The 27614-nt window shown below is 39.2% G+C and overlaps 1 protein-coding gene across 1 annotated transcript in view; it reads right to left on the bottom strand.

Moving 5' to 3' along the window:
* eif2ak3 (eukaryotic translation initiation factor 2-alpha kinase 3) overlaps positions 1-27614 on the bottom strand; it is a 63303-nt gene that overhangs the window by 16769 nt on the left and 18920 nt on the right. The window contains exons 2-8 of the mRNA XM_034013561.3: positions 13152-13281; positions 3195-3389; positions 2879-3009; positions 2322-2559; positions 1926-2091; positions 1529-1669; positions 122-244 (exon numbers count right to left, since the gene is read on the bottom strand). Coding sequence (XP_033869452.3) covers positions 122-244; positions 1529-1669; positions 1926-2091; positions 2322-2559; positions 2879-3009; positions 3195-3389; positions 13152-13281 — 1124 coding nt within the window. The remainder of the gene's footprint in view (positions 1-121; positions 245-1528; positions 1670-1925; positions 2092-2321; positions 2560-2878; positions 3010-3194; positions 3390-13151; positions 13282-27614) is intronic.

The raw sequence follows: 27614 nt of genomic DNA, 5'->3' as shown, positions 1-27614 counted from the left end.
TAGTGTGGACAGGGCCTTAGGCCACACTGCACTTTATTCACTAGCTGTTACCACCAAGACCATACTGAAAAGCGGTGTTAAAGCATGTTTCCAGTCAACCAGCATTATTCGCTGTACATACCATAGGGATACTGCAGGACAGAGAGTGGTCCGTTGCTGTACTCCTCGTGGGAGAACTTGTCATTGTTCAGACACTTATCAAACTCATCTGACCCCACCAACACAGGTGTCCTAGACGGGGAGTCTACAAAGATAAGAGTTGTTAACAAGTGTAATGCAAATTAATTAATTAATTAATTAATTAATTAATTAATTAATTAAAATAAACAAACAAACAAACAAACAAACCAAACTTGTGACATTGAGGCTTCTCCACCTAACTATTCTTTTTCCAGTAAGCTCGCTCCAGTGGGCAGGGAGGTGGACTTGCTACTGTTTTCCGTAGCGAACTCAGAATCAAACAGGAAATTGTTGAAGGTTATTCATCTTTTGAAATTTTAAATCTTGACATTAAACAGCCCATTACCTGTTCATATTGTAATTATTTATCGACCACCTAAGTCAAACACACTATTTCTGACTGAATTTGGGGATCTGCTATCTCTATTGACAGTCAAATATGATAGGATTCTTTTATTGGGTGATTTTAACCATCATGTTGACACTGATTCTATTCCAACTCCTTGGAATTTTTTAGGCTACTGGATTCCTTAGATTATATCCTGCATGTCAAAGGTCCTACGCATAATCGTGGCCATACTTTAGATCTGGTAATTTCTTGTAGTTTAGCTGTTAAGAATGTCATATATTTTACTATTTCTGATCATCTTGTCATTCTTTTTGAGGTGACTGCCTGTATCTACAAAGACTGTGGGCCGTACATTTAAATCCTGGGTAATTAATTATTTCTTCAACTGCTGTTAAGCTTTCTGATGTCTTGAGCTAATTACCACTCACCGAGTCCTCCTCAGTAGATGAGCTGGTTAATACCGACAACACCACATTACCTGGTATCTTGGATACTGTAGCGCCAATTAAAAGTGTCTTTTAAAAAAAAGCTCACTATGGCTCAATGATACAACTCATAAGATGAAATATGAGAGTCATAAAACAGAAAAGAGACGGCGGGAATCTAAATTTCAAGTTCATTACATCGCATGGAAGGGCCACCTGGTTAAATATAGGAAGGCTCTGGTGTTGGCTAGATCATCATATTATTGTAAATTTAAATGAAACAAATAAAAATAAATCCTAGATTTCATTTTGCTTCCATAGATAAATTAATCCTTCCCCTAATAGTCCTACCCTTGACATTGGCTCCTCTCACAGCTGCAATGACTTCTTACGTTTTTTTTTTTTAAATAAAATAGACCATCAGAAATGTGTGTGACATGCTATACAAATGTATTGTGGGGTTTTTTTTATGCTATGTACTGTACAGTGCTTTGCGATACTTTTGTATAAAAAGCACGACATAAACGCAATAAATACATAATAAAAACTGTATTCTTTGGGCCCAATAACTTACGTATCAATGGCTTCCACTTCACTGTGGGAAGCGAGATGATGCCGTTCTCTGTGCTTATGCTATCCAGGGCGTTAGACTTTGTTGGGAATTTTTCCGAAATGCGGACAGATGACTGCAAGTAAAGTTGTCCTCGGAACATTCCTGGATGATGGGAGGAAAATTATAATTATTATTATTATTATTATTATTATTATTATTATTATTAATTTTGTAATTTCAACTCAGTCTTCTGAGGATGTTGTAATAAAAGAACACAGACGTCATATATTAGTCTGTTGAATTACACTATCAGACAGACTGTAGATTGCTTTTACAGACCATATCCTACTCTTTTCATTACCCAAGTGGAAAGCTAGAAGAGAAACTGAAAATTGTCCCCTGTCCCACACTTCCTTACCCAGGTAGACGCTGGACTCTGTGGCCCCCCTGGCAGCCTCCACAATGTCCTCCTCGTCCTCCAGGATCTCGTCGGATCGTGTGGTGTAGCTGGTATCGTCAAAAAGACTTATGGGGATCACCTTGCCGTCCCTCACCAGCCAGGCAGAGGCAATGGGCGTGCAGAACTAGGAAAGTCATAAAGGAGTTAGGTCCTACCTGGGCTGGGGCCAGCTGAGGGGCAAGAAGTTCAATGCGAAAAACTACTGTATAATATATTGACCAACCATTCCATACGCAGAATTGTATTATAGAAGTAAGCAATCAAAAAAAGGTCCTTTGAGTTGCTGTGCAATAAATACCCCTATTGCCACACCATTAGCAACATATTGTTAACTGTGTTACAGCCAGCACTTACCTGGTGCTCCCACTCCAGGTGCCCCCCACGCTTGGTGAAAGCCATGACCTTCCAGTCTGCCACAGAGACCTTGATGACAGTGTCCTTGGTCTCAGCTGTTGCTTCCTCCTCTTCCCGGATCACCTTGGGGTCATCCCTCTTCACACCACCGCCCTTCAAGTCTCCCTCCAGGAAGTTCACTCCGGGCTGCACCTCGGGGACAAACTTCAGCTCAAAGTGCCCCACACTGAAGTTCCACCTTGACAAGGACATCATTATAAAACGGCTCTGCTGCTGCTGAACCGAGCTTTCATTATAAACAGCTATGCTTCTGAACTAGGCTTTTTATCATACATGCTATGAACTAATGTTACAAATCTAGTGTTAAGGGTTCAGACGTTCAGCGTTAATCAAGTGTTCAATGTTTAGAATAGAACTTAACCATTATCTAAAAACATGCAGGCCAAATATAGGCGTTAGTAGCCTTATATTATCTTTAGTCAGTCAAGGAGGAATTTTAATTTGTGTCCTCCCCTAAATATGTATTAGTGACACACTTCCCCATGTGTTTTGCTCACTTCTCATTGCCACTGCGAGGTCCCACTGCGCGGACAGTCTTCTGTGTTCGCTGAAGAAGCAGTACGTCCTCGGGCTCTGGCTCATTTTCGTCCCAGCGGCTGCATCCCACCGCAGAGCAGATATATCGAAGCTAGAGGGCGGAAAAAAAAAATCCAAGACGGAAACACCGACAGATAAGCCTCATTAACAGACAGGTTGCTCTTTGGTAGTTAAAGCTAGTGTAAATAATCCTAAAAAAAAAAAAAGTTTAGCACCATTAAGATAAGGATCTGCAATAATTGGATATGAAAGCCCTTGGTAATGTCTAGTCCTTACCTTGCCGCTGTAGGCTCCGAGTCCATAAGTTGTGAGAGATTTTCCTCCAACCAGCACAGTGTCTTCTCTCAGCCTATAGGAAGACTCCAGCAGGGACTCCACAGTGAAGGGCACTGCCTCCATGCTCTCCCGGTCCCGATCCCACTGAAACAGGGCCCCGTCCAATGAGGGGATGATCATCTTGTTCCCAAAGACCTGCAGGGACGGGAGTGATTTCGATTTTATATTGCCTTTTATTATTCAGCACAATCTCAAAGCATTTATTTAAGCAGAAAAGCACCAAACTCCAAAACATAGACTAAAACAAGTGGTAGTGTATGTGTCATTAGAATGAATGAGTACATTGGATGCCTACTAGGGATGTGCTTTTGGTAAATTTTTTGTGAACATTTAAATGCTTTGCAATGTCAGTGTTTAAACCATCTCTACATACATACACACACACACACACACACACACACACACACACACACACACACACTCTGCCCAGTCCCTGACCACATTCCGGTGCCTCCTTAAGACTCACCTCTTCAAAGAGCACCTGTAGAACTCCTCTGTTTGTATCCTGGGACACTATCACCCCTCATGTAAATGTGCTTTATTTTGCTCTTATCTGCCCCTATTTTACTGCATTTAATCCTGTACTTCAGAATACTGTAATCTGCCAAGTGCTTAACCTGTAGTACTTTATATTTAATCATATCCTGATGTAACTATCACTATTTAATCATACCCTGATGTAACTATCACTATTATCTGCTGTATTATTGAATTGTGGTTGTCACACTTATACTTTGCTTGAACAAAAGTTATTGTATTTCTTGCTCTTATTGTATTACTTGTATTGTAACACTTGAAATGTATTTGCTTACAATTGTAAGTCGCCCTGGATAAGGGCGTCTGCTAAGAAATAAATAATAATAATAATAATAATAATAATAATAATAATAATAATAATAATAATAAATGCTGAAAACTGACAGCCCTGGTTAGTATTTTCTAAGCAAATAAAACCTAAATAAGCGAAACAAAAGTAAAAACACACACACATTTTCGGATAGTATCATGTATTTAGAATAGTGTGTTTCTTAAGGTTCATTTAACAATAAAAAAACAGGAACCTATCACTTTTTTTTTTTTATTATTATTTTTATTTATGGTTTAAAAAAAAAAAAAAAAAAAAAAACACAACACTAAAAAAAGATACGATCACCACCCATTGTACGGTGCTAATGCAAAAGCGAGTTGTGCTTAAAATTGAAAAAAAGTTGGAAATACTTTCACTTCTGGAAAAGGTAATTACCAGGGATAAAATAGCACAATATTTTGGAATTTTAAAAAATAGCACTGTGACTGTGTGGCAATGCGCCCCGCCCCTGTGTGCATTTGTGTGTTGTGTTGTATGTTGCGTGTGTTAATGTTGGTGTATAGTCACTGGTACACGGGATATAAACGGGTCTGTGTTTCACGTGTATTTAAAAAGTGTAGATTTGTATTTAGGCACGAGGAGAGCACAAATCACTTCACGTGCTGGTTAAATATAATATGTGAGCACGGGGTTGCACAGAATTAATTCACGTGCTGGGATTCAAGTGAATAATTAATTAGTAATTGAATCCCAGCACAACAGTATATATAGAGACACGTAGCACTCAGTCGTGGTTGGGTGTTTGGAAGAGGAGAACGGGTGAGAGAGAGAGGAGTAAAAGTAAAGTAAAATCGTAAAGATAAGTGTTTGTACTCACCGTGTTTGTTTGTCTCCGTGCACCGTTTGTTAAGTGTTTAGTCCGTTTTGTTTATATGTTTCTTTTGGCTACCAGTGCCGTGTCCTGTTTTTGTACTGTTAAACCTTTTTATTTGTTAATAAACGCTGAGTGCAGCCATTGCACTCAGCTCATCATCACCACCGTCTCTGTCTGTGTATTCCTCTCTGGTCTGACGCCACCCACTCTGGCCGTCTTTGTGACAGACTGACATTAAAAAGTCTGCCTCAGATTTAAAAGTTTGCTGTCTTAGCAGTGGGATTTTTGAGATCTATTGTTGTTCGAGCATTACAATTTCCGAGTACTCAAATCAAACGCCACTCTCCTCTACATACTGCACTAGTGTACATAAACCTCCCAAACATTGCCACAAGTCCTACTTTAAATGCCAAACTAACACACAATCAAGTAATATATTAAGTAATTAATATAATATTTGCCTTCTTGTGCAGTTAATTGTATAGAGTAAATTTTACTAAATAACATAAAGTGTTCAAATTCACGTAGCCACACAACTTTACATTAAATTGTAAAAAGAGATGCCGGGCCTACCTGTTTGAAGTGTGTCTCAGAGGTCCTTTACTTTAGTGCAGTAATTCCAACATACAAATAAAAATTGTACTAAACAAACGGCCGTTCGGTCCAAAAGCTTACAGAACAATTTCAAGTGAAAAAAGCCTTCCACCTATGGGAAGATTGGGGAATGGGGTCCATGAGTCTGTGGTTATTGCAACTTTTTATCCCTTTGAAAGTTTTGTACGAACAGCTGCAGCACGATTTTCTTTAAGTTTTTCCAGCCTCACTGTTATTGTTTTATGGGTCAGCCCAGTATTGGGACAATTTTACATCGATTTCAAAACTGCTGTGTAGCGTCAGAGTGGGTCATAATATCATTCTGTTTATGAAATTAACAGAATTTAAATATATAGGCGGGGGGTCCTATGCCATTCTCTGTGTGTATACTTGGTTTCTGGTCACAAACTTCCCCACTGAAAAAACCTTCTGCCTACCCGGCCAGCATTCCGTTTCCTGACAGTCAGCTGAGAGTGGCTCTTATTAAATACACATTATTAAACTGAGGTTTACTATCCTTGACTGGGGTGAGAAAGTTTTCATATTTGCAAATTACGACATGTCCCGGGAATGTTGTTGTAAGCCAACAGAATGTGATTTTGCAAGTTGTATGTACTTGTACTTATGCAAGGCTGTCGTTTCCTTCTGTATTGTGCGCAATCATCAAGTGTGAGAGGTAACGGCTGGACATTTTAGTTAGTGTTCAGAAATTATGATTTAACAGTTATGTTTTTGTGCACGTTGTACTTGTTTTACTCAAAAGTGATTCTTGTTCAGGTATTTGTGAATGGGAATAATAAGAGACATGCACTTCCTTCTTGTTTGAAGTATACAAAAGGTACCGAATTTAAAAGGTTTGATAAAAACATCTGTTTAGTTTTTGCAATTTATTTTATTTACTAAAAGTGTTTCAAAAATTATTTTCACTCGGCGCATATTCTATGTGATTTCCATCTTTCACAATATTCATTCAAATAAATAAAAGGTATATTTAGATTAGATTTATTTATATTACAGGTTTAAACATATAAAATGGTTTTAAATTTGAATTTTTACTCCGGTAAAAAAAAAAGTTTGGGAACCCCTGCACTATAGAATGAACTCATTTTGCTTCATAAAGTCGAATGTTACGTTAACATATTGAATTACATACCGCTTTGTAGCTTTTCCACAGTACTTCACGAAATACTGACAAATTAAAATGTGACATTTTGAAATCTAACTTGAATACTGTACTACTACGATGGCTTCCGGTATAATTCTGCGATGTCACTTTGTAGTTTATTTGATTACATGTTAAATAAAATATCTAAATTATGTTTATATGGGGTTATTTATTTATTTAGATGCAAAACTTTTGGCCACAGCTATAACCTGCTGGTTGACAATACAATACAATACATTTTCTGAATAAATAAATAAATTATTAAGTTAAACAGTTTCCTTCTGTGTTCAATAATTACCTTTATATATGAATCCTAAGCAAAATTACACAGCATCCAACACTTTGGCCTTGACTTGTTGTTTAGTGGCCCTGGTGCCCACTACAAATGTATTAAAACGAAGGCCCTTTTGGCCTTGCCCTTTTTGTTGTCAATTTAGAGCCCTGAAATTACATAGGTTTTATTTCAGTAAAAGACCAAAACAGTACATGCACACAATTTAAACAAGATTAAATACAGTGGCTTATTGAGTCCATTTCATTTAGTAAAATGCTATTCATCGTTTCCCCAACAGTGACTTGTGCATGATGTAGAACAAGTTATAAAACCACATTAATTGGATAAAATTAGCAAATCAGTGCTTTATAATGGATTAGGTTGGTGCAAAGCGGGTTGTGACCCCAAACTGCATTAGACAGCAAGGACTTCATTGTAAACCTCTCTCAATGTATAATAAAACGGCTTGTTCACCACTGAAGGTATGCAGTGGAGACTGAGGGGGGTAGGGGTGGGCAGTGTTAAAAGCATGACATCACCCTCTGCCAGAGCATTACCTCACCCCTAATTCACAATAGGATGACTCACACCAGGATTGGCTACCGCCTCATCTCTTTGAAGTAACAGAATGTTTGCAGACTTGCTGTTTATCTGACATTTGCCACGTTCCTCAGATTCCCATAGGTAAATACTTTGTTTCAGCTCAGCTGCTTAAACCAATGGCATTGGCCAGCCCCAATCACTAAGCAGACTGGTGTCTCAAGGAGAGGGCTTGCAAATCAAACTGCCTGGTTACAAAACGCCAGGGGTTGCTGGAGCTCACAGCCAATCAGCATGCATTCTCAGTAGGCAACAGCAAGACTAAATAAGAGGTTAGTGCCATCTGACAAGACAGGCTAGAAAATTGCTTAAAAAGCAGAACCAGAATACCTGGCGTAATGAAATAATCCCACACACATTTTAAAGGGGCACAGCCTCATTGTGCTTTATCTTGGTCCAAAATTGAATAAAAGAGTTACACATTATAGTATTTAAAAAAATCATTTTCCAATTCTCTCCCAAATTTTGTAATGTCCAATTATTATTCAAGTTGGCTCACCGCTGCAACCCCCGAAATAACTCGAGAGAGACGAAAACAAGCACTTGCGTCCTACAAAACGAGTGCCATCAGCTGTCCGCATTTTTTCCCCTTTGCAAGCACGCCGCAGCCATATCCAGAACTTGCAGCGTCAGAGGACCACGCAGTTTTGAATTGCGTACAAGCCAGCCACAGGGGTCACTGGTTCACGGTGAGCCAAGGACTCCCCATCTGACCTAACCCCTACCCCGCTACCTCCTGGGAACTCCAATCCATGGTCGGCAGTAGCTTGGATTCGAACCAACGCTCTCCAAGCTATAGGGCACATCCTGCTCTCTGGGCGGAGTGCTTTTACTGGATGTACCACTCAGGAGCCTGCTTACAGTACCTTTCTTATAAGTACAGTAATACTGGCAAAACTATGAAGATATCAATTCAATTACAGATGAATATCATGTCATATGGATAGATTTAACAAATTCTCCCCTTCAACTGTTAACTTTCTGAAAGAAAATACTGTAATTACACATCATGAATCAATTAATACAATGTACATAAAATAACATTTATGTAAATCCAAACCAACATAAGTTTATACCATGCCCTTTTGCAGTTTTACCATGCTTTTCCCAAGGTTATACTATGTATTTACCATAGTTTACCCTGGTTTGCCATCTTCACCAATATGCTTTACCATACCTCACCATTTTTCAGTATGTTCACTTACAGTAAACTTTTATAAGGGACATTTCCTTAGAATAGACATGTTCAAAACAAAGTCTTGTAAATCACTCTTTTTCTGAAGTCCGGTGTCTGCCTGTCACCTGTGCACTGTACAAACTTTATAAGTTCATGCCATGCAGGCAGCTGACCGAGTGTGAAGAACTGCTTCACCACATTTGTTTTTCTACAGAAAGGCTAGTTGTATGCTTTATGGGCGTTAAAGCATGACTCATTCTAAGAGCAAACAAAAGTGAGATGCTAATGACTGCATTTTTTTCCCCCCTCTCTACCTCATTTGCCGATGTTGAGGCTAGTCAGTGTAGAAAAAGAGTCTTGTGGCAAGGAAAGGATGACTGACCCTTTACTCCTTTGTACAGTACCACCATTAGCCAAACTACAGCATGTAAGGTAAAGTAATAAAAAGTATGATTTAAAGCAAATCGCTTTAAATAAGTGCAGCTACCCTGAACAATTATAATTAAATAGGGTTTCTTCTAATCTCGCTAACCTAATGTTTTACATGCATACATACATACATACATACATACATACATACATACATACATACATACATACATACACACACACATACATACACACCACACACTACCGGTCAAAAGTTTTAGAACACCCCCATTTTTCCAGTTTTTATTGAAATTTAAAGCAGTTCAAGTCCAGTGAATAACCTGAAATGGTACAAAGGTAAGCGGTAAACTGCCAGAAGTTAAAAAAAAAAAAAAAGTTTAGGTTACCAAAAACTGAAAAAGAACGTACATTTCAGTGTTATACAAAAAGGCCTTTTTCAGGGAACAAGTAATGGGTTAACAACTTACAGCTGTTCTGCAGCAATGGAAGTAAATTAAGCCTTGAAAGTTGATGCTAACAATTCCTACAGGTCTCCCAACTTTTGCTGAGTACTTACAAACCCTCTGTCTGTATAAAAGCAGTGTTGGAACAGACTGTGTTACTACACCCTCTTAAGCATTATTTGGACAGTATTGTACTTCAGGAAGTAGTATATTGCTCTCATAATGGCGAGAAAAAGGCAATTAACAAAGGAAGACAGACAGACCATTATAACCCTTAAAAGTGTAGGTCTTTCCTTTAAAGAAATTGCAAAGAAAACCAAGTTGTCAGTGAGTACAGTTTCCTACAACCATCAAAAGGCACTTGGAAACTGGAGGAAACTCTGACAGGAAGAGGTCTGGCAGACCCAAAGCCACAACAGACTCAGAAGATTTCTGAGAGTCAACAGGTTGCGTGATAGGCGGCTCACAGGACAACAGCTTCAAGCACAGCTTAACACTGGTCGAAGTAAGCAAGTCTCAGTTTCACCTGTGAAGAGAAGACTTCGAGCTGCAGGTTTGACAGGTCGAGTGGCAGAGTGGCATTGCTAAGATGGCAAAATAAGAAAAAGAGGCTTGCCTGGGCCATGAAGCACCGCCAATGGACTACTGAAGACTGGAAGGTTGTCTTATAGACCGATGAATCAAAATTTGAAATCTTCGATTCATCACGCAGGGTTTTTGTACGCCGTCGAGTAGGCGAAAGGATGGTTCCTCGGTGTGTGACACCAACTGTCAAACATGGAGGAGGAAGCATGATGGTTTACGCCTAGTTGGTCAGGGGTTCATCCTACAGCAAGATAATGACCCAAAACATACCTCCAGGCTATGTCAGAACTACCACAGAAGAAAAGAACAAGATGGTAGGCTTCAAATCATGGAATGGCCAGCACAGTCTCCAGACTTAAACCACATCGAGCTGGTTTGGGATGAACTGGACAGAAGGGTGAAAGCAAAGCAACCTACAAGTGCAACACATTTGTGGGAACTTCTGCAACAGTGTTGGGAAGAACTTTCTGAACAATATTTGATTTCCATTGTAGAAAGAATGCCACGAGTGTGTTCGGCTGTTATATCTGCAAAAGGTGGCTACTTTGATGAGTCAAAAATTTAGATTAAATTTTGTTAAACAAAACGATTCCATGATTTCTTTTTTATCTCCAATTTATTTGTTCTATGCTTTAATTTCAGAGTACATTGAGACATTAAACTGTGTAAATTTCAATAAAAACTGGAAAAATGGAGGTGTTCTAAAACTTTTGACCGGTAGTGTGTGTATATATGTATATATATATATATATATATATATATGTATATATATATATATATATGTATATATATATATATATATATGTATATATATATATATATATGTATATATATATATATATATGTATATATATATATATATATATATATATATATATATATATATATATATATATATATATATATATATATATATATATATATATATATATATATATATATATACACACACACACACACACTGTATATTATATATATATATATATATATATATATATATATATATATATATATATATACACACACACACACACACACACATACAGACGTGCTCAAATTTGTTGGTACCCTTACAGCTCATTGAAATAATGCTTCATTCCTCCTGAAAAGAGATGAATTATTGCTTATTCTACAAAAATATTCTAAAATGGCCTGGACACATTTGTTGGTACCCCTTAGGAAAGATAATAAATAATTGGATTATAGTGATATTTAAAACTAATTAGTTTCTTTAATTAGTATCACACATGTCTCCAATCTTGTAATAAGTCATTCAGCCTATTTAAATGGAGAAAAGTAGTCACTGCGCTGTTTGGTACCATTGTGTGCACCACACTGAACATGGACCAGAGAAAGCAAAGGAGAGAGTTGTCTGAGGAGATCAGAAAGAAAATAATAGACAAGCATGGTAAAGGTAAAGGTAAAGGCTACAAGACCATCTCCAAGCAGCTTGATGTTCCTGTGACAACAGTTGCAAATATTATTAAGAAGTTTAAGGTCCATGGAACTGTAGCCAACCTCCCTGGGCGCGGCCGCAAGAGGAAAATCGACCCCAGAGTGAACAGAAGGATAGTGCGAATGGTAGAAAAAGAACCAAGGGTAACTGCCAAAGAGATACAAGCTGAACTCCAAGGTGAAGGTACGTCAGTTTCTCATCGCACCATCCGTCGCTTTTTGAGCGAAAGTGGGCTCCATGGAAGAAGACCCAGGAGGACTCCACTTTTGAAAGAAAAACATAAAAAAGCCAGACTGGAATTTGCTAAAATGCATATTGACAAGCCACAATCCTTCTGGGAGAATGTCCTTTGGACAGATGAGTCAAAACTGGAGCTTTTTGGCAAGTCATATCAGCTCTATGTTCACAGACGAAAAAATGAAGCTTTCAAAGAAAAGAACACCATACCTACAGTGAAACATGGAGGAGGCTCGGTTATGTTTTGGGGCTGCTTTGCTGCACCTGGCACAGGGTGCCTTGAATCTGTGCAGGGCACAATGAAATCTCAAGACTATCAAGGCATTCTGGAGCGAAACGTACTGCCCAGTGTCAGAAAGCTCTGTCTCAGTCGCAGGTCATGGGTCCTCCAACAGGATAATGACCCAAAACACACAGCTAAAAGCACCCAAGAATGGATACGAACAAAACATTTGACTATTCTGAAGTGGCCTTCTATGAGTCCTGATCTGAATCCTATCGAACATCTATGGAAAGAGCTGAAACTTGCAGTCTGGAGAAGGCACCCATCAAACCTGAGACAGCTGGAGCAGTTTGCTCAGGAAGAGTGGGCCAAACTACCTGTTAACAGGTGCAGAAGTCTCATTGAGAGCTACAGAAAACGTTTGATTGCAGTGATTGCCTCTAAAGGTTGTGCAACAAAATATTAGGTTAGCGGTCCCATCATTTTTGTCCATGCCATTTTCATTTGTTTTATTATTTACAATATTATGTTGAATAAAAAATCAAAAGCAAAGTCTGATTTCTATTAAATATGGAATAAACAATGGTGGATGCCAATTACTTTTGTCAGTTTCAAGTTATTTCAGAGAAAATTGTGCATTCTTCGTTTTTTGTGGAGGGGTACCAACAATATATATATATATATATATATATATATATATATATATATATATATATATATATATACACACACACACACACACACACACACACACATATATATATATATATATATATACACACACACACACACGATATTGATAAGTTTAAGTGCAGTTTTAAAAAAAATGCAAAAGAAACTGCTTATTTACAAGTTTTATACACATTTAAGTTAACATATAAAATCAGTTTCACCTTGCACAATAACTGCACTCTGCACCTTTATTTTTTAGATTCTGCAGTCTGGGCCAGAACAGCCGTGAATAGACCGTTAATTTCGAGTCCTGTTATATATTATTCTAACCTTGCTCCAGATAACTCTGGCCACCTCCTGTAGGAATGTGAAGGAGTGCTGTACATGTGCAGGACCTACCTCAGGCTTGCTGAGGCTTGAAGAAACCAGAGTCCCGGAGCCAACATCCAGGTCCCACTGCTTCCTGCCATGATTCTCTGGGTCCAGCGCAGATATCCGGCCATCTAAAGTGCTGATGATCACCAGAGACCTTGGGGGGGCAAGGGGGGGATAGAGGAGGAATTACATTATATATATATATTTTGTGTACCTGCATTCAAAGAAAAACAGTGTGCAGCTCTGGGGTTTCTATAGAATTTTACAGCAGCACTTCGTTAATATCTGTATTTAATCTGCAGGTCCCGGCAATGCTGCAGTGCACTAAAACAACATGTCTGGTTCAGATGCTCTAATCTGGTGCCGAGTTTGAATTCCAGCCAAGGACATGAACTTGGAGCACAGACGGAGTCCCTGGATCTGAACTTCTAGCCTGTCTGCCTTGTTTGGATGCCTAGAAAGAGAAACCAGGTCAGTTCCCGTCTGCCTGTATACCAATTGCTACTTTCAGCTGCCTCTACACAGCTGTTTTCACATGCTTTTGTCATGGCTATACTGTGTATTTACCATGATTTGCAAGATGCTTTAAAAAAGTACTATACCTCTGGGCTCTACGATGCTTTATTACACTTTAGTGTGGTCAGTTGTTATAAGGGCATACATAGCACTATAGAGTTACGGATAAACAGTAAATTATGGTGTGCATTATAAGCATGCTCTGTCTGTGCTTTCATAAAACACCTAGATTATTATCAGTAACATACAGTACAGGACTGACGGTAAATATTAATTTGGTATAAAATTAGACCACCATGACCTACAGTATGTAGAAGAACTGTAACTGCAGTAAACTTGCAAGCTTGTCGCATTCAATTATGTGTGAGGACTGAAAGTTCTAAATAGTTTGAAACACAGTACTGCTAGAAAACTTCACTTCTCAGAGAAACTACAGGACATAAGCTTGTTTAAACAACCAATACTGCACTGTTTACCTGAGTTTGTATTGCCTTCATAATGTCAAACAGTGCTGGCAAGTCTAAAAGAGGAAGACATGACTCCTATACCATATTCACCTTGTGTATTTACCATTCCCTGCCAAGTGTTTCTGAAGAGACTGCACAGTTCACATTGCGCAACTTACCGTTGCTACCTGCTACTGGATTCCTACAATACCGTTCTCAACATAATTTGTAAACGTATATTGTTTCTTTATTCACATATTTGGCCATATCCATTTTGATCTGTGACTTTCTTTGAGATCAGGCAAGCATCAAATCTAGCATTTTTTTTTTTTGTCTATCTTTGAATACATTTTTGCTTTGTTACAGGTGCACATGTATAATGTGTAGTCTGATATGAACTTATTGTTGATAGTGTCAATAAACCCTTCCTGCTGCTGCTTATAATACAGATTATATTGAACACAAGGGGGCAGGTTTACCAAGTGAGCTCACCACATTTCACCATGGAAAATGTTATGAAACTATTAAAGCCAGAAATAGCTGCATGAAAGGTGCACGATCCAAGGAGATAGATCTGTGTACTCACAGGGTGGGTGGGACCACAGCTGCAGTGAATTGTATGAGATCATCAGGCTTTCACACAGGACAGCAAAAATAGACACCAGCCGCCAAACTCATGCCTTGAAAATTAGATTAGATTCAGACATAAAAACTAGCATACTTGAGGGAAAACGAGAGACCACTGTTTGTTTCAAATGTAGTTTACATTGCAATTCTTATTACATTGTTGTTAATACAGCAGCATGGCTCAGTGAGAATAAGACTCTTTAGTCTCTGTGGACAACCCCTGTAAAACTTTGTAAACAAACAGACACGCAAACAAACAAAACTTGTAATAGAGGTGCTCAAGACAAGCCTCTATCAATGTTGGCTACTTTAAAAGGCAACCTCTGGGATGCGAGAACATGCCTACAGCAGTACACTTGTGCAGTACAGTATTTGGGTTCATTGTATACCACTACACATAAATGAATGGTGGAAAATCAACGATCGCTTTCCAAAAGTAGCCCGCTTGGCCAGAAGCATTTTAAAACATGCCTGCAAAGTTACTCCCCAGCAAGTGGGTTTTCAGTAAGGCTGGGTAGATTATAAACAATCTCGGTTCCGCTTTAAAAGCTAAACGTGGGTGCGATGCAGTTTAACAGAAACAAAATATAAGAAATGGACACCAAGATATAGGACTGTTTTTGTAAATAAAAGTTACATTGTTGATGCCAAAAATGAACCGTCTGTTACCTGGATTTAGCCATTTAACTATTCAATGCAATATTTTCAGGGCTCCAATTTATTTATAATATATATATATATATATATACAGACGTGCTCAAATTTGTTGGTACCCTTACAGCTCATTGAAATAATGCTTCATTCCTCCTGAAAAGTGATGAAATTAAAAGCTATTTTATCATGTATACTTGCATGCCTTTGGTATGTCATAGAATAAAGCAAAGAAGCTGTGAAAAGAGATGAATTATTGCTTATTCTACAAAGATATTCTAAAATGGCCTGGACACATTTGTTGGTACCCCTTAGAAAAGATAATAAATAACTGGATTATAGTGATATTTCAAACTAATTAGTTTCTTTAATTAGTATCACACGTCTCCAATCTTGTAATCAGTCATTCAGCCTATTAAATGGAGAAAAGTAGTCACTGTGCTGTTTGGGACCATTGTGTGCATCACACTGAACATGGACCAGAGAAAGCAAAGGAGAGAGTTGTCTGAGGAGAGAAAAGAAATAATAAAGAAAGAAAATAATAGACAAGCATGGTAAAGGTAAAGGCTACAAGACCATCTCCAAGCAGCTTGATGTTCCTGTGACAACAGTTGCAAATATTATTAAGAAGTTTAAGGTCCATGGAACTGTAGCCAACCTCCCTAGACACGGCCGCAAGAGGAAAATCGACCCCAGAGTGAACAGAAGGATAGTGCGAATGGTAGAAAAAGAACCAAGGATAACTGCCAAAGAGATACAAGGTGAACTCCAAGGTGAAGGTACGTCAGTTTCTCATCGCACCATCCGTCGCTTTTTGAGCGAAAGTGGGCTCCATGGAAGACGACCCAGGAGGACTCCACTTTTGAAAGAAAAACATAAAAAAGCCAGACTGGAATTTGCTAAAATGCATATTGACAAGCCACAATCCTTCTGGGAGAATGTCCTTTGGACAGATGAGTCAAAACTGGAGCTTTTTGGCAAGTCACATCAGCTCTATGTTCACAGATGAAAAAATGAAGCTTTCAAAGAAAAGAACACCATACCTACAGTGAAACATGGAGGAGGCTTGGTTATGTTTTGGGGCTGCTTTGCTGCGCCTGGCACAGGGTGCCTTGAATCTGTGCAGGGCACAATGAAATCTCAAAACTATCAAGGCATTCTGGAGTGAAACGTACTGCCCAATGTCAGAAAGCTCTGTCTCAGTCGCAGGTCATGGGTCCTCCAACAGGATAATGACCCAAAACACACAGCTAAAAGCACCCAAGAATGCATAAGAACAAAACATTGGACTATTCTGAAGTGGCCTTCTATGAGTCCTGATCTGAATCCTATCGAACATCTATGGAAAGAGCTGAAACTTGCAGTCTGGAGAAGGCACCCATCAAACCTGAGACAGCTGGAGCAGTTTGCTCAGGAAGAGTGGGCCAAACTACCTGTTAACAGGTGCAGAAGTCTCATTGAGAGCTACAGAAAACGTTTGATTGCAGTGATTGCCTCTAAAGGTTGTGCAACAAAATATTAGGTTAGCGGTCCCATCATTTTTGTCCATGCCATTTTCATTTGTTTTCTTATTTACAATATTATGTTGAATAAAAAATCAAAAGCAAAGTCTGATTTCTATTAAATATGGAATAAACAATGGTGGATGCCAATTACTTTTGTCAGTTTCAAGTTATTTCAGAGAAAATTGTGCATTCTTCGTTTTTTGTGGAGGGGTACCAACAAATTTGAGCACATCTGTATATATATTTTATTATTTCTTTCATGATGTTTTTTAATTTCTGCGTGTGTCTAAACATGTACGGTAACCTAAGAGAGCCCACGTCTCTCAAAAGAAAGTGACTAAGCGCGAAGCCTTTCAATATACATTATTGCATTATTCAGCCATTTAACATGAACACATTGGTGTGCTTGTTGAAAATGAAAATACTGTATTTAAGATTTGAAAACGTATGTGTACAAATGATACCCATTTTTTTTCACAAGCAAACCTGCAACTGAACTGTCACCATATGGTCACAGCAATGCTAAAACATTAACTGATTTATACTAATCCTAATACACACTATTAAAACAATAAATCATAATAAAAACTCTCTCCCAGAACATTGTCACTTGTGTAGCACTTCTGTCCTGAACACATACAACCTGATTTTTAGAAGGTGTATTTTTAGAGAGAAAATAGAGGTTGCAATTAGGGCTCCAAACAAAACCTTTTACCCAAGGAGCCAATGGCTCCTAGAACAACATTTTTGGGCACCAAATCCAGTTGTTGGGTGCCAGTTTAATAGCAAGTTAGCTGCCTCCAAATTCAACTCCTCAAAATACAAGAAAACAAAAACAACGATACAAAAACAGAATGTTTGTACTCGCTTTAGCTCCTGTGCTGCCTCATTCATCCTCTACGCTGCCTGACTGACTTGCTCTGCCTTCCTTGTCCTCTGTGTAATCTGCTATTCTGCCAAAACTCCTGTCCTTCCTCCTTATGCTATTGTTCCTCATCTTTCATGCTTTAAAAGTGAACTTCGGGGGCTCCGGAGTGGCGCATCCAGTAGAAGCACTCGCTAGAGTGCAGGATGCGCTCTATAGCCTGGACGTCGCCGGTTCGAGTCCAGGCTATTCCACAGCTGACCATGGACGGGAGCTCCCAGGGGGCGGCGCTCAATTGGTCGAGCGTCGCCCGGGTGGAGGGAGGGTTAGGTCGGCCAGGGTGTCCTCGGCTCACCGCGCAGCAGCGACCCCTGTAGTCTGGCCGGGCGCCTGCGGGCTTGCCTGCAAGCTGCGTTGTCCTCCGACGCTGTAGCTCTGAGGCGGCTGCATGGTGAGTTCGCAGTGTGTAAAGAAGCGGGCGGCTGACGGCACACGCTTCGGAGGACAGCGTGTGTTCATCTTCGCCCCTCCCGAGTCAGTGCAGGGGTGGTAGCGGTGAGCTGAGCCTAAAAAATAATTGGGCATTTCAAATTGGGGAGAAAAAATAATAAAAAAAAAAACTAATTGGCAATGACTAAAATTAAAAAAAAATAAATAAATAAAAGTGAACTTCAAATATCCTACACTTCTGCCTTTTAATAATGTTTCTTAATAAATTAGCTGGAATTTGGCCTTAACTTCAGCCTGTGAACTATATACAACTATCAAATATTTCTTATTCGTCAGTCTAAGACAGTGTCACCAACAGTTAAAATGTCTGCATCACTTGGCCAGGAAGCGTAGTTTGGTTTTTGTCTCCTTTTACTCGTGCAAAGTCAGTGCTTAACACAAGGCTCTGGTTCTCACAAGATTTTCAACTTCAGCCACATTAAGTGAGTTGCATAGCTTGGATTTAATTATGTTCTGTGCAGAAAATCCATGTTCGCATTGGGCAGCTGATATCGGCAGCACAAGCATGATTTCCATTAAATATAGAAGATTTTTTAAATCTGTGCAAAATGGTTCTTTTGTTAGCATGACCTCCCATAAACTGACCTTTGACCAATGTTTTAAGCTTTCTCCATTCTGCTTGAAATGCATCAATTTTGCATCCATTCTTTTCACTATACCAATTCAGTAAGAGTAACTGCTCATCTCCAAAGTTAAGAAAATTAAAAAGCACTGTATCACTCTGGGTCCTCCTCAAACTCCTTCCTCTGTGGAAAGCTTAATTATGTTGTCAAACCTGTACTTAAACCCCCTGACTGGGATTTCAACAGTTGTTTAAATTTGTGTCCAAGTCATTTTTAAAAATGTCATGAGTGTAGGGGCCCTTGAGTTTAATGTCCTGAAATGTATTGCTGGTAAAGCTACTGCTGGTAGCCCTGCCCCTCCTGCGTCCTGACTGATCCTCCTGCTGTGCACCTGCCTGGGGTAGCAATGTGGCAACCGTGGATTGGAAGAGAAATGGCTGCACTCGCTAACCAAGGGGGCGTGACTGAAGGTACAAATAGGGAACGTGGCTAGGTGACCTGGGGTGCGTTTTAGCGGTATGACCAGGTCGTCAGGTCATCTGGTTGTGTGTTTTCGCGATTCGGTCACTGGACCTAGTGGTCATGGGTCCACTGAACTGGGTTTGTGGCACAGTTCATTGTACTGTGAGATGGGGGTTTCCTGTCAAGATGGCAACGCAAGTTTTACAACTTGTTTCTTTAACCTTTTCTGAATTATGTAGATTATTTTACTTTTTCTATAAATAATAAAAAAATGTCACGATTGTGTAAATGTGTTTAATATTTTAATGCAAGATGGTTTGTGTAGATTATAAAGTCATGTATAATAATGGGGCTGAGATAGAGATACCGTGCCATGAAAAAGTATTTGCCCCCTATTTTTCATATTTTTGACACTGAATGTTATCAGATCTTCAAGCAAAGCCTAATATTAAAGGGACCATGGGTGAACAAATAACACAAAAATGTGATACATATTTCATTTATTTATTAAAAGAAATGCAACACCCAATGCACCTGTGTGAAAAAGTAATCGCCCCCTTAGACTCAATAACTGGTTATGCCACCTTTAGCAGCAATAACTGCAACCAAACGCTTCCTGTAGTTATTGATTAGTCTCTCACAACGCCGTGGAGGAATTTTGGCCCACTCCTCCATGCAGAACTGCTTCAACTCAGTGACATTTGTGGGTTTGAGCATGAACTGCTCATTTCAGGTCCTGCACAACATCTCAATGGGGTTTAGGTCTGGACTTTGACTAGGCCATTCCAAAACTTTAAAATTTCTTGTCCTTCACCCATTCTGATGTAGACTTGCTTGTGTGTTTCGGATCATTGTCTTGCTGCATGACCCAGCTGCGCTTCAGATTCAGCTCGCGGACGGATGGCCTGACATTCTCCTGTAGAATTCTCTGATACAGAGCAGAATTCATGGTTCCTTCAGTGATGGCAAGGCGTCCAGGACCTGATGCAGCAAAGCATCCCCAAACCATGACATTACCACCACCATGCTTGACCATTGGCAGGAGGTTCTTACTGTGGAATGCAGTGTGTGGTTTTCGCCAGACATAACAGGGCCAAAAAGTTCCACTTTTGATTAATCTCTCCACAGAACATTGTTCCAGAACTCCTGAGGATCATCCAGATGCTTTTTGGCAAACTTGAGACGAGCATTCATGTTTTTCTTAGTGAGCAATGGTTTCAGCCTTGTTACTCTGCCATGAATCCCATTTTTGCCCAGTGTCTTTCTGATGGTGGAGTCATGAACACCGACCTTAGCCGAGGCGAGAGAGGCCTGCAGATCCCTGGATGTTGTTCTAGGGTCCTTTGTGACTTCCTGGATGATTTTACGCCTTGCTCTTGGAGAGATTTTGGCAGGACGGCCACTCCTGGGAAGATTCACTATTGTCCCAAACTTTCTCCATTTGGACAATATCGCTCTGACTGTGGTTCGGTGGAGCCCCAGAGCCTTAGAAATGGCTTTGTAACCCTTTCCAGTCTGATAGGCATCAACAATTTTTTTCTGGAGGTCTTCAGGAATTTCTTTTGTTCGTGGCATGATGTGCCTGTAGAACCTGTGTGCTGACAACTTCACTCTGATGGTAAGGGCCAAAGTTAGTCAGATTTATATTGGGCAGGGCTGGCCCAAATCAGGCCTGGTTGTTAACCAAAGTACTCAAACAGCTGACCCTAATTATCCCTTTAATTGGGTTGAGTTAACTAGGGGGGGGCAATAACTTTTTCACCTGAAGATTGCATGTTTGATTACCTTGCACACCAAACAAATGGTGTCATTTTTTCTCTCAGACTCCCTCTACATACTACTACAACCAACAAAAAAATCTGACCAAGTACTATGTGAAAAATGTGCAAAAATGCAGAAAATCGGACAGGGGCATAGACTTTTTCACGGCACTGTATATAGGAAAATAATTCCATCTAGGGTTTGCGTGACGTTATAAATTAAGAGACTGAAGGTCGAGTAATTTATAAACTGTCACAGAAACCCGAGATGAAACTGTTTTCCTGTAATTCACTGAAGAGGCCCATCTAATTTTATAATACATGGGTACTCTTGTGATGCTAATATTCAAGAAGACGAGGTTCAGCAGTACAGTTGGGTTTTTTTAAACATAGTGTTTCAGTGCTGTACAGACATTCTATGTCGTTATCCGTTAGTGCTTCAGCTTTATTTGGATTATTGCCTTTACCTTGTTTCAATTTCCTGTTCCTCTCCAGTTTCTCTGAGATACTAATGCATCAGCGTTATTTTTTTTATTTTTATTTTTTTTAACGTTTTCTCATTTTGTTGATCATTAATGAACATTTCTGTACTGTGGGTGTTGTCGAGTGATTGAAAACGAGACATTTTGTGTTTGAATTGAAAGTGATGGTCTCAAGGAATCGAATGGGTCAAAGTTAAAGTATATTTTACTCTAGAGGAATAATCACTTTTTGACATCACTACTGTGGTATTATGCTTTTTTTTTTTTAGAATGGCTCAGGATGCAAAAATAGCCTTCACCCATGTATTTATAGTGTGTAACTTATTTATTAAATTTATATTTATATATATATATATATTATATATATATATATATATATACACACACACACATACATGGTGTGAAATACAATTATTAAAGCACTTCGAACAAACTACCTATTAGTCCGTATAGATAGCAATTCAGTTTAACACGTTTGCCTAGGAGACGTCTAGACATATTTTGCATTATGTATGGTATAGAACTTCCGACAGACATATACCGAGCATCAAAAGAAACTTATCACTATTATAAAACATTTATTTTCGAAAATAAAAAAGTATATAAATGACTAAATGTTTTGGTTTCTTTTTAAATCACTCAAATCATTCATCCTTGACCGTAACACGCTTGAGTGACTATGACTGAAGCATATGCACTTAATCATCTAATTAGTGAGACAGTTGATTGGACAATGGATATGGAGTGATTTCAACTGTTGAATTGCAAGCTTGAATAAAAGCAATAAAGAATCATATTAAAAAAAACAATACGCCATGTCTGTAAAGAGAGCAGCGCCTTCGTGCAATCGGCATGTTGGAGGCTGAATTAGGACAGCGTACTGTGGCTCGCCGTCTTGAGTGCTCACAGACAGCAATTTCAAACTATGTTTGAAACACACAAAATATACGCTAAACACCAATAATTTTAAATTTAAAAATAATGACCACCGTCCGTCCCTCCCCCCTCCAGCCCATGTTAACCAGAGGCAAATTTCTTCATTCACCATCTCAACAGCAAAGCGATAGCGTAAGCTGTATTGAAAGAAATGTCTCAAAACCCCACTGCTGTTTTTTCTTTTTGTTGTTTTTTTTTTAACAAAAAAAAAATCCCAAAGTTTACTGTTGATGTATCATGGAGGCAAATCCATGTATCATGGAGGTAAATTGTGACTGTGACCGATAACCTGCTTGCAACAGTGAACGTTAAATTAAGTTTGTTTTGCCTAAGTCCGCTGCTGTTAGTGCTGCTGCAATGCAAGCAACATCAATTAGATGTAAATAAACAACGTGTATTTGTATTTATTTAAATTATAAAAACATGATTACTGTTTCTACATAATGTATTTTTAAACTACATATGAATGTTTTATTCCATTTACATGGCTTACCTGTAAAATAATAGTATTTTCAATCAAACAATATAAACAAGTAGCTATGGTGACATCACCAGTAAATTATGCAAATTAGTACCATGGAAGGTTCGAACCTTCCTTCGGTAATGTGTTCCGAACCTTCGAAGGTCAAAATGTACCCTTCGTTGCAGCCCTATTGTATGCTATAGTTGAATAATGTAGTAGTTATTCAGTATATTATCAGTATCTCTAAATCTATTACTTCTGTTACAGTAGTTTTGGGATATCTTACCAGAAGCCAGTTTTTTTAAAACGATAAACTGGGTCTGGAGCCTTAGAAATACTGTCTTATGCATATGTTAAATTAGTCTCGCTAACAGAAGCTGTGTTTCATATGCTGTACAAAAGGAGCCAGTCTTTAGTAGAGAATATTAACTTGTGTTAAAGTGATAACAGGATGAAGAAAGATTTAACACGTTTTATTAAAAAAGTAACATTAAATACAAGTTTGCAAACAACCACATTAAGATCTGATCTTCCACTTTTAGTGTGTGCTCCAGTAAAATGTTTGCATCATTCAATTATAAATGGAAAAGCAAATAAATCCATTACTGTGCATTTGTATGCATTAAATGACAGACTGACAACTATTGTTCTTAATTTCCAAAAAGGGGACATATCAAGTACTTGCAGCAGAAGTTGAAATATAGTTGTTGCATACTGTATGTACAAACTGGTTGTTCCAGTTTATATCACTTAAGTGTGCCCGAGCTGCCTCTCTCTCCTCTGTCCTAATTCTCCTCGACCTCTCTGCTGCCTTTGACACTGTTGATCACTCTATTCTACTATCATCTCTTGCTGACCTGGGGATCTCTGGCACTGCTCTGGCCTGGTTCTCCTCCTACCTCTCCAACCGCACTTACCAGGTAACCTGGCGTGGAGCAACCTCCACACCTCACCCTCTCTTAACTGGAGTCCCCCAAGGGTCAGTCTTGGGTCCTCTCCTGTTCTCTCTCTACACCCGCTCCCTGGGCCCCCTCATCGCATCCTATGGTTTCTCATACCATTTCTATGCTGATGATGCTCAGATTTTCCTCTCCTTCCCCACCTCTGACTCCACCATCTCCTCCCGTATCTCTACCTGTCTGTCTGCTATTTCCTCCTGGATGCACTCGCATCACCTCAAACTCAACCTCTCTAAATCTGACCTCCTTTTCTTTCCCTCCTCCTCCCCCTCCTCTGATCTCTCTATCTCTGTTCCTCTGGAATCTACCACACTCTCTCCCTCTTCCTCAGCTAAGAACCTTGGAGTCACCCTGGACCCCTGCCTCTCTTATTCCCAGCACATCTCCACTCTGGCACGCACTTGCAGATTCTTCCTGAGCAACATCCGAAGAATCCGACCCTTCCTCACCAACTATGCTACCCAGCTCCTGGTCCAGGCCCTGGTACTCTCCCGCCTAGACTACTGCAACTCCCTCCTGGCTGGCCTCCCTGCGTCCGCCACCCGTCCGCTCCAGCTCATCCAGAACTCTGCTGCTCGCCTGGTGTTCTCTCTACCTCGCTTCGCCCACACTACTCCACTACTCCGCTCACTCCACTGGCTCCCGATCACCGCTCGCATCCAGTTCAAGACTCTTGTACTAGCCTACAGATGCCTTGATCAGACTGCACCCAGCTACCTCCAGACCCTCATCTCTCCCTACACCCCCACTCGACCTCTCCGCTCCGCCTGCACTAGAAGACTGGCTCTACCTCCGCTACGCTCCCCTGCCTCCCGAGCCCGCTCCTTCTCCACCCTTGCTCCGCAGTGGTGGAACGACCTTCCTACAGATGTCAGGACTGCCCAGTCCCTGACCACATTCCGGCGCCTCCTTAAGACTCACCTCTTCAAACAGCACCTGTAGAACTCCTCTGTTGTATCCTGGGACACTGTCACCCTTCATTTAAATATGCTTTATTTTGCTCTTATCTGCCCCCTATTTTACTGCATTTAATCCTGTACCTCAGAATATTGTAATCTGCCAAGTGTTTAATCTGTAGTATTTTGTACTTAATCATATCCTGATGTAACTATCACTACTTAATCATATCCTGATGTAACTTTCACTATTATCTGCTGTATTATTGAATTGTGGTTTGTCACACTTGAGAATTATTGTATTTCTTGTTCTTATTGTATGACTTATATTGTAACACTTGAATGTATTTGTATTTGCTTGCGATTGTAAGTCGCCCTGGATAAGGGCGTCTGCTAAGAAATAAATAATAATAAAATAATAATACCTTAATTTTATATAATAGTACAAGAATCTTATTAAAAAAATGAAGTTGCAAGTTTTGCTTTTATTGGTAACACTTGTTGGAATGGATATTTATGAAACTATATTGTACAATTGATCTAAAACAAATTATCAAAAATCCACAAAGCCTAAAAAGTACTAAATATATGTAAACAAGTGGAATGGAGTACATTTCATGCTCTTCTACTGTTGTTAGTTTGGAGCTCACTGGTACTGTACAGTGTACTGTATGTGGCATCAGCAATTCGTTCTGACAGCATAATGGAAAACTGCCCTGGACTTTTTTTTCTGCATTAATAAATTAATTATTTAATGAAGACAAATGCCCTGACATATTTGCATCAGCCTAATAAAGGTTATGACAAATCTTCAGGAAACAGTTTGAATCTTGTACAGCAAGAGACGATTTAACATCTATGGTGCAGTGCAGTTCTATACATTAAACCAGAATGAACTCATCCCACATTGTCCTGAAGATATAGGGCACAGACCTTGCCTTGCATGCATTCTCGTCTTCAACGTCTACTGTAACACATAACATTGTAGGTCAATAACACACACATTTAAAACATGTTGGTTCCTGTAGGACGCAAAACGCATTGTTACACCACTTTTTTTTTCAAATTATTTACCCTTAGAAAAACCACATCCACCCACCCTGCATATTTTCAACATTTTGGGGTATATTTCAAACCTTTTATGAAATGTTCCCAAAGACACAAGGTAGGAAATCCAAAACAGGGCATGAACTAGATTTCTTGTTTTTCATCCAGACACTACTACAACGCTAGACCTGAAGCCCATCCTCTCCTTGTCTAATTGGCTAGCTGGATGTCCAAAAACATTTGGCTGATTCGCTGTTGCTAAGCAGTTGAGAGGGGGACAGAGGAGTTTGCTGGGTCCTTGTGCTCCCTTTTGTCTATCAAATACATAGGAAACTGAAGAAGTTTTTGCTTTTTGTTTTAGTTTATTATTTATATAACCAATCCACATCCAATTTTATCTCTATTGTAAACCCTTAAGCAATGCATTTTAAAATTAGCATAGGCTCTCTTCCCAACATCACTGCAGAACTACATTGCCAAGACAAGCCCCAAATAACCCCAGCAGAATGCAAAGAAAATGCAGCAAGGACAATATGTGTGATGCAGAGCTAACAATAAATGAGCTCATTAACAAAAATGATCCAACATTTGTGAATGTAATCATTTTAGATTTTACTTGCAGTATACCCTACACCAACTTCTCATTCAAGTTCAAATGCCATTTAAACTGTAGCTAAATCCTGGAACAAGCTTACAAATGGGTTAAGGAGTGTCCGAGTTACTTTAAGTAACAAAACACAGAAAAACATGCCACTTGCAACAGCAGTTTTAAATTACAACCACCACCCTAAAAGCAAGGCTACGCTTACTGCAGCTCTTTTTTCTATAGGTCAGTTTACATACAGCAGATCAGCACACCATTCTCAAGCCATCTAATCAACGCTGTTTTCTGCCTGTAACTGTGCTGCAATGGGCAGGTTCAACCCTGTTATACAACTGGTAGTGGGTGCAATGCCACTCACCACGGACAAGCTGCACTAGAATGCCATAAATAAAACCACTTGCCTGTTTAATGTGAAAGTTGACTAAAAACACCATGAGCAGCAAAACTAGTGTGAAGAGAAATGTTTTACTATTGTATTTAAATGTATTTCGTTAAATACATGTCATTTCATGTTAACAAACAAGACAGGACTGCATTGTATGAATTGCAAAGAATAATTTCATGCAAACCATTGGTATTTTCTGAATTCCCTCAGTGAAGACAACATGTTTAGCCATCTGACAGTACAAGTTGAAAAAGTATACAAGCGATTATTGCTATTAATACTGGGCCCTAGTCACAACACTTCAAGGAATGCTGAAATCGATTTGAATAAATTAAATCAAGTTTGCCGTTCATGAACCCTTTTCTAGCGGTTTCAGAGAGGGTAGATGTATATTCTCATTTATCAAAGTCTGTTTAACCAACAGTTTGAAAATTATCATAAAAAAAATAATAAAAAAACAGTAAGAAATGTTTGGAGTCAATAATTGTCAGTAGAGCAAAATGTGGCCAACTAACTATTCAAGCACATGAAAAATAGCAGTTTTATCTTTGAATTAATTCGATTCTTAAAAGATAGTTATTTAAGCCTGTATGTATTTCAGGAGTAGGGATAAGAACAAAGTTTACAAACGAGTGGAGGCCATTCAGCCCATCTTGCTCGTTTGGTTGTTAGTAGCTTATTGATCCCAGAATCTCATCAAGCAGCTTTTTGAAGGATCCCAGGGTGTCAGCTTCAACAGCGTTACTGGGGAGTTGGTTCCATACCCTCACAATTCTCTGTGTAAAAAAAGTGCCTCCTATTTTCTGTTCT

Source organism: Acipenser ruthenus, chromosome 2, assembly GCF_902713425.1.
Source record: "Acipenser ruthenus chromosome 2, fAciRut3.2 maternal haplotype, whole genome shotgun sequence".
Lineage (NCBI taxonomy): Eukaryota > Metazoa > Chordata > Actinopteri > Acipenseriformes > Acipenseridae > Acipenser > Acipenser ruthenus.
The sequence above is the reverse complement of the archived record's forward strand: the minus strand, read 5'-3'. Positions and strand labels throughout refer to the sequence as shown.